The sequence below is a fragment of the Strix aluco genome, chromosome 1 (assembly GCF_031877795.1).
Source record: "Strix aluco isolate bStrAlu1 chromosome 1, bStrAlu1.hap1, whole genome shotgun sequence".
In the NCBI taxonomy this organism is placed as follows: domain Eukaryota; kingdom Metazoa; phylum Chordata; class Aves; order Strigiformes; family Strigidae; genus Strix; species Strix aluco.
Window position 1 is genome coordinate 67,482,441 of NC_133931.1, and position 12,629 is coordinate 67,495,069.

Below are 12,629 nucleotides of genomic sequence, written 5' to 3' on the forward strand. Positions count from 1 at the left end.
AAAAGACAAGTAGTTATGAAATGAGCACTGGGTTGGTGGATACAGTGGGAAATGGGGGCAGACGAGGTGCCTCCTTGGGACTGGGTTGTTAGCCGGGTTTGTGTGTGTAGGGGTTGCCATAGCAGCTGCCAGCAACTCTGAGTGCCCAGGCAGACCGCAGGCTTAAAAACCCGCTTGAGATTAAGCAAGTGCCTCAGCCAGCACTCTGTGCCCTGCGTTTTGCAGTGGGACCTGCAGTTGTCGTGTAAGAAGGAGCTTAACCTATCCCTCAACAGGTGAGTTCCCACCTGCAGCAGTCTGATCGGAGAGAAGTAACAGTTACGCAATTAAAAATAAAGTTTTGGTAACAGGCAGCCTTAGAGGAGCTTTTGTTGTTTTGTAAACTGCTTATATCTTCTCATTTTAAATTAGCAAACCAAAGGCAGAGAATTTTTTTTTTTCTTTTCCTTTCTAGCCTATCATATTGCTGCTATAACAGGGATAAAAGTACTGAAGGTGTGGTTGGTGGTTACAATGTTATATTGTACGGTCATTTTCTGTATTGCTGATTTAGGCTGATTTTTGTGTGGTGGTGGAGATGGAGGAGACTCTGGGAGGTGAGACTGAATTAGGGGGAAGAGTTGAGCCCAGTTCCTCTCCTGGTCACTCTGCAGAGCAGGAATCAGAACAACTGAGAACAACGCAACTTTCTTCCAAACCTGATATTGATCTCTGTCCACCTCTCATTACTATAAAAAAAGGTAAGGGAGAAAATAATGTTAAGTACTTCATGTTGGCTTTATATGGAAAAAAATTCCAGGAACAAAATGAGAAACAATTATTAAGTAGAGTGTTTGATTTTATAATATATATACTGTGTGGGTACATGCTATTCTGAATGTGCCAGTGTAGGGACTGCAATGTGCAATTTTCAGCTTTATAAATAAATACGTACATATAAATAAATACTTTTTTATAAATATATATGTATTTACAGGGTCATACACAGTGCAACTCTGATCACTTAGCAGATTTCCTAGTATTGAATCATAGTAGCATGATTAGAACAATTTTTCTGGAATTAAAGTGAGTAGGACTCTATAGTATGGCATATAGTATGGTGTATCTTTTCTGGAATATATTAACAGTGATAATAGATTGAATAATTAGTTCAAAGATTATTGAACGTGGCCTCGCAATGACATCAGCCAGCTCCCTCTGTGCTTGTGGGTGCATCCCACCAGGGCCCATAGACCTACGTATGCCCACTTTGCTGAAGTATTCCCTGACCTTGTGGAAGAGGATCAGGTTAGAGAATACTGAAGCAGAGTAGGCATAGGCAAATCCAGGGACGCTGATGGGATGCTCCCACAAGCACAGAGGGAGCTGGCTGATGTCATTGTGAGGCCACATTCAATAATCTTTGAATTCTCATGGCAACTGGGAAAGGTGCCTGAGGCCTGGAGGAAAGCTAATGTCACTGTTGTCTCCAAGAAGGGCAAGAAGGAGGGCCCAGGGAACCACAGGCTGGTCAGTCTCACCTCAGTCCCTGGGAAGGTGATGGAGCACCTAATCCTGGATGCCGTTTCCAGGCACATGAAGGACAAGAAGGTGATTTGGAGTGGTCAGCATGGATTCACCAAGGGAAGAAATGCTTGACCAACCTTATTGTCTTTTGCAGTGAAATAATTGGCTTGGTAGGTGGGAAGAGTGCAGTGGATACAGTCTACCTTTTCTTCAGTAAGGCTTTTGACATTCTCCTGTTGGAAATTTTTTATTGTGCTCCTTGAGGCAAATTAAACACACATTTGTGCTGAAATATATTAAAAAAAATATTAGTAAACAATGCATTGGACAGTCCTACTGCCATAACCGCTTCTACAAGAAGTCTGCAAAGATACTTCACAAGGTGATTCCTTATATACACTTGCACCAGCACTGGTTCTGTGAGCAACACATGGAGCCCCTCAGCCCAGCCTTGGGTTCATCCCCCAGCACCAGCTCTGCTGCCCAAAGGTAGACCCTGAGCCGCCCATTCCAGGATGGCTACAAGACAATGTTGTGGCTGCTTCTTATCTCATCACCAAGGGAAACTACACTCCCTCACAGGGAGTTGTTCTGTCTCTGGCATTCCTGCTTCCAGCCAGCTTAACCCCTTCTGCAGTTGGGCCTTCTTGCTCTCCATTCCTGGGTCACAAGTTACCACTGCAGAGCAGTTACAATTTGAATTTTCCCTTCACTCCTGTAAGATCTTCGTAGAGAAGCTAATGAAGTGTGGGCTGGCTGAGCAGACAGTGAGACGGATTGAAAACTGACTGAACAGACAAGCCCAGAGGGTGGTGATCAGTGGTACAAAGTCCAGCTGGAGGCCAGTAGGTAGCGGTGTACTGCAGGGATCAATACTGGGTCCAGTCCTGTTTAACATCTTCATTAATGATCTGGATAATGGGGCAGAGTGTACCCTCAGCAAGGTTGCTGATAACACAAAACTAGGAGGGGTGACTGATACACCAGGGGGTTGTGCTGGCATCCAGAGGGACCTCAAGAGGCTGGGGAGTTGGGCTGGCAGGAACCTTAGGCAATTCAGCAAGGGGAAGTGCAAAGGCCTGTACCTGGGGAGGAACAAGCCGAGGTACTAGTACATGCTGGGGGCTGACCAGCCAGAAAGCGGATTGGTAGGAAAGGGCCTAGGGGTCTGGGTGGACACCAACTGGAACATGATCCAGCAATGGGCCCCTGTGGCAAAGCAGGCTAATAATACTGTGGGCTGGATGAAGAGGAGTGTTTCCAGGAGGTCAGCACTGGTGAGGCTTCATCTGGAATACTGTGTCCACTTCTAGGCTCCCCAGTACAAGAGAGATATGGACATACTGGACAGAGTCCAGTGAAGCGCCATGACGATTGATGAAGGCACTGGAGCATGTCTTCTATGAGGAAAGGCTAAGAGAGCTGGGACTGTTTAGCCTGGACAAGAGAAGGCTCCAAGGGGATCTCATCAGCATGTATAAATACCTGAAGGGAGGGTGTAAAGAAGATGGAGCCAGGCTCTTTTGAGAGGTGCCCAGTAATGGGACAAGAGGCAATGGGCACAGCCTGAAACACAGGAGGTTCTGTCTGAACATCAGGAAACACTCTTCCACTGTGAAGGTGACTGAGGACTGGCACAGGTTGCCCAGGGAGGTTGTAGAGTCTCCATCCTTGGAGATAATTCAAAAGCCATCTGGACATGGTCCTGGGCAACCAACTTTAACTGGCCCTGCTTGAGCAGGGTGGGTTGGACCAGATGACATCCAGAGGGCCCTTCCAATCTCAACCATTCTGTGATTCTGTGATTAATACATTATAATCAAGGGAAAAGGGACACAATCTGTAAGAAAATTTATAAGGAAATCAGTGCTATTAGAATATTAATTTTAGTCACAATCTCAACATTTTTTTAGAATAGATTAAACAGTAGTTCCTGAAAGTTTAGTGAACTGCTCATTAACACTACTGCATGCTCCACTGAAGATCTTATTTGCTACCAAGGATGGGACCTAAAGATCATCATCTCAGAAATAAAATGGTTGTTTTTTCTTGGACTAGAAGCAAGCTGTAGCAATTACAAATAGTGTTGTTCAGTGCTTTCAAATAATTATCTTTTTGAAGCTAACTAAAACAATATTTCTGTTATGGAGAGATAAAGCAATATTTAGGAATGCTTTGTAATTATTTTTTTTGAAAGAGAAATGGTGGCTGGCTGGAGATAGGTTATTGTACTTAGTATCAGGAAAACATAAATACTCTGTTACTTAAATGACTCAAAAATATTAAAATCCTAATTTACAGGAAAAACAAAGGTATGCAATAAATTTTTTATTAAGTAACTTCAAGGGCTTCACAAGTTCTTAAGGAGGCTGTCCTGGTTTTGGCTGGGATAGAGCTTATTGTGGGTTTTTTTCTTCCTTCTTAGTAGCTAGAATAGTGCTGTGCTTTGGATTCAGTAGGGGATTTGATATGAGAAGAATGTTGATGATGTACTCATGTTTTCAGTTGTTGCTAAGAAATCAAGGACTTTTCAGCTTCTCATGTCCTGCCCGTGTGCAGGGACACAAGAAGCTGGAGGGAAGAAGAGCCAAAACAACAGACACGAACTGGCCGATGGAATATTCCCTATCATCTAACATCATGCTCAGTATATAGATAAGGGTGGGCTGGGAAGCTCCACTGGGGCTCTCGGGATGGTGGTTTCAGGGTTCTCTCTTCTCTGGGCTTGCTAGCCAGGAACAGGCTGGGCATTGGTCAGCGGGTGGTGAGCAATCACACTGTGCATTACCCGTTTGTATTTTCTATTATTACTATTATTATTCTCATTATTACTTTTATTTCAATTATTAAACTGTTTTTATGCCAACCTACGAGTCTCCTTACCCCTACCCCTCCAACTGTCTCCCCCATCCCTTGGGGGTGGGGGAAGGTGAGCAAGCGGCTGCGTGGTGTTTGGCTGCTGGCTGGGTTTAAGCCATGACAGAGTCTTAAACAATCAACAGAAGATAGTTACATACCCTAATAATATATGTCCTGGTTTTATTGCAATATTAGCAATCTTTATTCTTCAGATATTCTGTGTGCTCAAGTTGTCTTGCAAGTCTCTGCAAGTAGCAAGTTTGTCAGAAATGCATGAGACTGACAGTCAGAATTTAGATAAAGAAGTAACAGAAGAGGAATAACTGGGTTACAATAGCAAGTGTGAACAGTGACAATATTTCAGAGTATCTATTTTTTCTGGACCTGATTCCTTCAAAGTAGTACCTTAAATTGCTTTTTTCTTACCTCTACTGCTATCAGTAGGGATTGTTTGCAATTGAACATGAGATAAAAGCCATTATAAGACATTTTTTCCCTCTAACGGCTTCTAAGGGTTTCTGTTGAGGCACAGGTTTGCTAATGTTCCTTTCATGTCTCATTTTCCCCAGCCTGAGAAGAAGTTAGTCAGCAGATATTAAGACACAACACTGCAGATCTTGTAAATGTATTTGTTGTGCATATACCTGAATAATTAGAAGTTGTTACTTCTTTTAACTAGACACAGAAACTAAGCATCGTAGATGTGGAGGGAATGTGAAGACAAGGAGCACTGAGCTAGGATCTGCTGTCACAGGATCACCTTTGACTGCTGTTCTTCCGGCAAGTGTTTTCACGCCAAAATAGGTGGTGACTCAGATACCTTTTGTCTGTTAGATTTTCTTCTGTACAGATTATTCTTGAAGTCTTCATTGACAAAAGTTTGGCCTAATACTGGAGGGTGCTGACTTCCTTCAGTCTCTGTTAATTACAAGGAAAAAGAACAGTGAACCCCTCAAAAGTCTATACAATGTTAGGCCATTTACTTTATGTGCTCACAATGTGTGTTGCTGCTATTTTGGTTTGGGGTTTTTTTTTGATCATCCGCTGGTTAATCCCCTTCCATTGCTGAGAAAATTAACATTGGTTAAGAATACTCGAATAAGATCATGCTGCATCAGGGAAGGCATACGCAAAACAAGACATCAAGCTGTTGGCACAGAAGCCAGAGAAGAAGACTAACATAGATGAGTTGGGACCTACATGAGAGAAGAATGAATGGTGAATCAGAAAAGATGTAGCTTTTGGATATGTCAGAATGGTACTGATCAACAGCTACAGGTATTCAGGCATTCTTGGTGTCTCCTGGTCTCAAGGAGATGCAGGTGGAGACAGGAGTGATGTAAAACCTCCATTCGGAGTCTGGGGTAAGACCAAATGGTAAGGAGACAAAGGTGGACATTGGCTAGCTTTTTGGGTTTTTTTAATCCAAGAGTAAATCAGGATTGATCAATTACAATTCCTAGTTTAGAGTACCGAGAAGATGATGTAATTTATCTTTGTTTCTTTCCAATAAAAATTTTGAGGTACAGAGACAGTCCAGACATCCCCAGACTCCAGATACTCGTGTCAGTGGGAGAGTGTATAGAAGGAAATGCTCAGTGTGGTGACATTTTTATCCAAATCTTTAGTTTTCCATATAGCTTCTGAAGATTATCTGTTAACTTAAAAATGTTATTCACCATATCTGTCTTCAGTCTTGTTCACACTGTTATGAAGATTTAAAAAAATCCTTTGTCTACATAGATTTCCTTCTTTATCATTCTGCTACTACCTTTATATGACCCATGTATTAAACGTCAATTGTATATTTGTTCCAGTGGTGACTGATTTTGTAGTGGATTTGTTTATTTCCTTTGAGGTAATAATACTATATAGTAAAATGCTGACTGTATAGAGATAGATCTGGTCCCATATCGGGAATATGGACATACAGCAGTTTGGAAGCTGGATTCACAAAGCTGAGATTTGAATTAGAGCCTTTATAGTGCTAAATTTGTATTGTGACCTTAGCCTGGATCCACATCTGATTCGGAGGTCCTGATCTGAAGTTTCCAATCTGAAGTTTCCATTGTAGCAGCTTTATATTGAGAAATAATTCTGGCCTAACAAGTTAATTATTACTGATCTTTTCCCTCTGTGTTCCTCAGATGTATTTTTTTATGTTCCTTCTTGAAGTAGTTTATGAAACCAGCTTAAAGAGCAACAAGATAATACAATCCTTAAGTGAGGAGAAAGAATCTCTCTATAACAAACTTTTATTTTCTAGACAACTGGTAAGAAAAGTATAGTACTTTCCAGTGAAACTAGGAAAGAACTAGCCAAGCAAGCCAAAGTCACCAAGGAGGAGAGAAGAGCTCAGATAGATGAAAGACACAAGTATTTGATATCAAGATTAGCAGATGGGATAGGCTTAAGTGAGCAGGAAGTGGAGGAAGCCATTATTTCTGATGACAAGGTAAATATTATTTAAATTATTATTATTATTAAATAGATTTCCAAAATTTCCAGTCTTTTGGAACTACTTTGCAATTAACTACAATTGTAATTTTGTTTTTAGTTTCAACTTCTAGAACAATTTTTTGCCCCTAGTGGACTTAAAAAATTGCTCTTCTTTTACCAAGATGTATTGCAGGTATGTTTCTGTTATTACTTCTGTAAAAGCAAAGTTGCATTTTTTAAAAAAATCACATGACTGTTGCAAAATTCATAAAATCTTAACAGAGATTTTTTTGCTATGCATGCCAGTGTGGAAAGAACTTGGATCTCATTGTTTAGGTACTGCCATCTTGACTTACATGAAAACAGGAGAATGCCCTGTGGCATGGTTTGATACTGTTCTTGTTTGCACAAAAGAAAACTTAAAAATGGCCAAGTAAAGTAAAAATCCAGACTTCAAAAATTATGAAGGTAATTGAGGCAAAGTGTTCACAGTATTCAGAGTTTAAAATGCTAGATTAGCTAACATAAGTGTTATAGGAATAGGGGAACTGTCTGTATAAGAACCATTTTGTCTTCTCCTTTTGGTTTGAACTGCACCAACTCTACTATGGACAAAGCACCAATTCAAGAGGGTGAAAAATGATGCAATTTCTTTCTAAATTAAGGTGGCTTCATCTTCAGGTCTGTCCCATTCTGTGGAAAATAATTTTAAGCTTGGAAAACTATAAGTAGAAATAAGGTAGTTGTGGCCCCCAAGATGTATTTCTCTCCCTTTCAATTTTGAGAAGGAGAAGCCTTTTCATAGAAAGCAAAATCAGCTTCCACTGAGAGTGTGATATCAGAAGGTGCCAAGTGACCTTGAAATTGCCTAGCATGACTGTTAGGGGCTTCCTGAACTGCTGGAGTCCTTCCTCAGTCCTTTCAGGTTTTGCCATTGAGGAGCCATGTTAGGGTGAGCTAACTCACCATGTGGTGGTATTTTAGGCTTGTTGGGAGAAAAACCGATAATGCTTGATCGTCAGATAAGTGCAAGAATGAATTACAGATTCATTATAATCTAGATAAATTAAAAGAACTTTTGAGTGTTACTGGAATTGCTTAGAGACTTTGCAAAGCTCAGAATCAGCTCAGCTGTCAAAACAGTTTAATCAGTTTTTCCTTTCACTGGGACTGTGTGTGCACATTTCTGGGACGAACGTGTTCTCTGACTTAAATCAAGATGAAACTAAAAATCTTGAAATTGTTTTCCTTAACTAACAAGCCAGAAATAAATGCCCAGCTTGGGATAAGTGAAATGTCTTATTTCTGCATTTAATTTTGTTTTATTTTGGTTTTTTTAACCATTAAAATATGAATTCATGAAAATTTTTTTACAAAAGCAGCATAGCATAAAATTAAATGTTTCTGATGGGAAGTATGAATGTGATTTCTAGCATCCTCCACCCTGTTCTGATGAGTCAAGAGATCTCATTAAATTGGCTGTTCTGTCAACAATTTGGTTTCAAACATGTTGCAGAATTGAAGATTACTCAGGTGCAGTATCATACATGCTTGCCCTGTTCTTATCCATTTTTGGCCATTCTTGGAGACAAAATACTGGCCAGGGCAGATGATTGGCCTGACCTAGTAGGCATGTTCTTACCAAGATTTGTCAAAGGTCCTTTCTTCAGTGCAGCTCATCAGTCTTTTGTTCACTTGAGACTGTGCATAGGGGTTAGGAGATGCTGGTTTTGGAGTGGAAGTGGGGAGCCAGCACTGTGTATCATACATCACACATTTAGTCTAGCAGGAGCTGAACATTTAACTTTTTAGGAAGGGGCCTCTCCTCAGCTGGAAAGAGAAATATACCTGTAGGCTTTTTCCACATTATTTTCTGTTACATTCTTCCAAGTTTCAACAGATTGTTTTCCAAAATACGTGACACAAAATTAGAGGGAAGCAAGTGTTTATTAAGCTTAAACTTTTTCGTTGCTTCAAAGAGATGAGGCTGTGTATACATCTCAGTGGAGAGGGACCAGTGGCAGCAAGGCTTCTCAGAGAGAAAGTTTTTCAGAGTAATGTATGGTTAAAAGACGTGGGCAGAAAACAAAATTTCTTTGCATTGTTGGCAGGATCTAGCTGACAGTGTTGCTTGTGAGTCCTGCTTACAATTACATTATGACTTTGCAGACTAGGCACATGACTCTTTCTGTGAGACATCCAGTTTGTTTCCATGGAGGAAGCTGCTCTAGGAAACGCTTCAGATTTAATTTCGTTATATTTTCTGAGATTTGTTTCCCTTTCTTCTTTGAGTTTTTTCTGAAACAGGGCTGTGAAACTGTTTACTGGGGATTGTAATATTCATGCAAAGCTTATTCTCTAGATAAAGCCAACCTCATGATTTCTATCTGGGAAATACTAACTGATTCAGAATGAGTTTAGTTATAATTCACATATTCAAATAGGGTGAGGTATTTGTACGATAATAGTTTTTATTTTATTAACCTCTTATTTATAATTTAATTGCTAGCAAAAGTCGAATGCATCATTGAGGTCAGATGGGTCAACAAACAATTTGCTTCAGAAGAAGTTATTTATTACCATGGGTTCTACTGAGGTATGGTTGAAAAAATTCATTAGATAACATTCGAAAAGTAAAATATTGAAAAAACGTAACAATTGTGCAGTGTTAAACAGCTTTTTGTAATTCCTGAGTAGATATTTAAGTAGTTAGTCCATGTTCTTATAATGCAAGATCTCTCAACATTTCTTGACCTGAAGTGGAGTTCACCAGTAAAGAAGTAGTGATTAATGGATTTGGCTATCTGAGAGAAGCACAGGTCAAATAAACTCTTATTAAAAAATTGCAGATCCTAACATTTTTGTTAATGACTGCACGTTAAGTATTTTCCAGTGTTTGTGCACTTCTTGTTTAAAAGTGCAGTTCTTCAGTGGTTTTATATTGCCTTTCATGTAATAATACCGCACATTACTCCAAAAATAACTTTAATAATTCCTTTATTCCATTCGAATTCTTAGACCAACCTCCTCACTGTCATATCTAAGCATTATTAGGCAGTGTATTCAGAGTAGTCATTAAGATTTCTGATTAATTTTCTTTCTTTCCATCTCTTTTGGGGGGAATTGGGTGTACCATATACAATTTTCTTTGAATAAGGCATGGTGTTGTCTTTTTTTTTTTTTTTTTCCCCCAATGAGCTTGTAATAATGTTGTTATGTTAGAAAAGACATAGCTGAAAAATTCTTTCTTGCTTTCAGAGGAGAAGTGAGGTTCATTCCTCTGCCAATCGGACCAACTGGAATGGCTTTCAAATTTATTATACTTGAATTAGATTTAATAGATTAAAAATAAGCATTGTTGCAGTACTGATTTGAAACCTTTACATTACTTCAGTCCATCAAAAAGATGAAAATACATGTTAAAACATATTTGGATCAGAAGTTTTCAGTAATCTTTAAATTCCCTTTTTAATAAACGATATAAATGTAATTCTAAGATGATCCATTCTGGTCTAAATATCTATGAAAAGTACTTAAAATATTTGAAAGCTGAGGATATCTTTATTTTTTTTCAGTGAATTCATGTTGTCAGAATCAGAAGGGGGTTAGACAATCTCATGGATAGGTCCATAAATGGACACTAAAATGACTAGAGAGGAATATGTCATCTAACAGGTCTCATACAATGGTTGCAGGTGATCAGGGAATGCAAGAGGAAGTAGCCTAGCTCACAAGCTCTCCCTGAACTGCATTTCATTGGTAGAGATGCTACACTGGACTGGTCTGTCCAGAGGGCATTTTTGATGTTCTTATGTCAGGTGGAGAAAAAACAGTATTTGATTTGAGAGGGACAGATTTTCAAATATCCCACGAACAGTTCACTACTTTTTGGGTAATTAATTTTTTACGATTTTGTTTTCAGCACATTTTTAAGTTGTACAGTAAACTACTTCTACTGAACATGTGTATTCTTTTTAACTGTATGCATTTTGTCCTTTTTACAGGACTTTACAGGAACTTGTGCGTTTTTCCTAAGGATGTCAGACAAAGTGATAACTGCATCAAATGTTTCCCAGGTCAGACCAAAATCATGCAGTGTTTGCAGTGTACTTAATATTTTCTTAGACTGTTATTCGCGCAACTGGAGTCAGAAAAAGAAGCAGGGAGTGCTTTCATGAAAATGTCTAGTTCTGTGTTTACTTCTAGTTCTTTTATTTTAGTTCTTTTTCATCTGAATAAATATTTATGATAATGTTCTAATGATTTAGAAATTAGCAACTGCAATATTTTTAAAAACAAGATTTTAATTAATAAAAATTTGTTATTAATCAGTCATTAAAATATAAATTTTAATGGCAATAGGGAATAAAGAACTAAAGCAGGACATTTTCTTTTATGTAATGAGCCTAACGATGGAAATTCTGTGCTTAAATAAGTGTACCTTTTAAACTTAAAATATAATACTTGAAACTAACTAAAGCAAGGTTTTCCTGCCCCTAATAGCTTTAGTTGTGTATAAGAAAAGTACTGTAACAGCCTTTTCTGACTTTCAGAGATACTCAAATTCTTTGGAAATATTTGTGATAGAAGAGCATCCAGCTACTAACATCTAAGAATAGACATTAAAGAAAAAAATGTAACTAGCCTGAATTCATATTCTCAAAAATATTGATGCACTCATTTTTATGCTGTACAGATTTTCCTCTTATTTGTTACTAATAGGTTGATGCATTCCATTTGAACAGGCCAAAGCTGTAGTAAGTGTGTTCTCCAGCTACAGTCATGGAAATTAGTACTTCAGTTTCTGTCAGTCACTTGCTTTATAACAATATTTTTATCAATACCTCATCCAGGGGTGCAAAAGTAATTTCTAGGCTTCCTCTTCTCACGCCCTGTCAGTCCTGCTGTGCTGCTTTGGTTGGGTACCTGTCAGAATGGTTGTCCAAACTCTTCAGTTAGCTGCCTTCGTGCCTTCTTTCTGTGGGTCTCCTGTGATCACATTCTTTTGGCAGGGGCTGTCATGTAGCTGTCATCAAACTTCATTCCTTATGTGAAACAATATTTTAGATGCTATAGAAGGTAAAACAAGCCCTAATTTTCAGTCAGCCAGTCTTCACACTGATGAGGCTTGGAGCTCAGGCTCAGACTGGTTTGGCAAATTTTGGTTTATCCTGAAGAGCTGTGTAGGAAGAGTTGGAAAGAGAACCTAAGAACCCCCTAGGAGTACATGGATTTGTCCCCTATTTCTCAAGAGGAATAGCTGAATCTTCAGCATCCTGTGGAAATAAATGGATCAGCTTGTATGTCAACCTTGCCCTAGAGATTCAGAATTCTTGAAAGACTTAATTTTCCCTGTCTTCCCATCCCTGCAACAAATGCAAACACTGTCATATGGGAGAAACTGGCATTGTTAAAAGCATCTGAAGGCGAAAAATAGAGGTCAGTTCGTTTCTTCATTACCCTTCTGTCCTTTCCTTCTGCTATTTTGTTAGCACACCCTCTTGCAGAAGGAAGTAGTTTAGGAGCATTTCCTTGTCAACAACCTTGTGGGCATTCTCTCCCAGGGAACATGTTTAGACATGCAAAGAAATCTGGTCTTCCTTGTAAGCACTTCTTTAAGCAGAATTATGCCTTGATTGTCATCCATAATTCCTCCAATTTTTGAGAAATAGCTTTTTACCCTCTTGTACTCTAGTGGGATCATAATACTGTAATGTTGTTAGGACTGAGTATTCCACCCATACATAACAACTAAATGTCTTAAATGTACTTCTTTTGCATGAAAGGGGGAAACTAGCAAGAAAAATGTTAGTGAAATTAATAAT

General features: G+C 39.0%; 1 protein-coding gene across 1 annotated transcript in view; it reads left to right on the forward strand.

Moving 5' to 3' along the window:
- Positions 1-577: 577 nt before the first annotated feature.
- LOC141933334 (dynein axonemal heavy chain 5-like) overlaps positions 578-12,629 on the forward strand; it is a 166,853-nt gene continuing 154,801 nt past the window's right edge. The window contains exons 1-6 of the mRNA XM_074847902.1: positions 578-740; positions 5,045-5,145; positions 6,632-6,820; positions 6,923-6,997; positions 9,314-9,400; positions 10,809-10,880. Of these exons, the coding sequence (XP_074704003.1) occupies positions 578-740; positions 5,045-5,145; positions 6,632-6,820; positions 6,923-6,997; positions 9,314-9,400; positions 10,809-10,880 (687 nt within the window). The remainder of the gene's footprint in view (positions 741-5,044; positions 5,146-6,631; positions 6,821-6,922; positions 6,998-9,313; positions 9,401-10,808; positions 10,881-12,629) is intronic.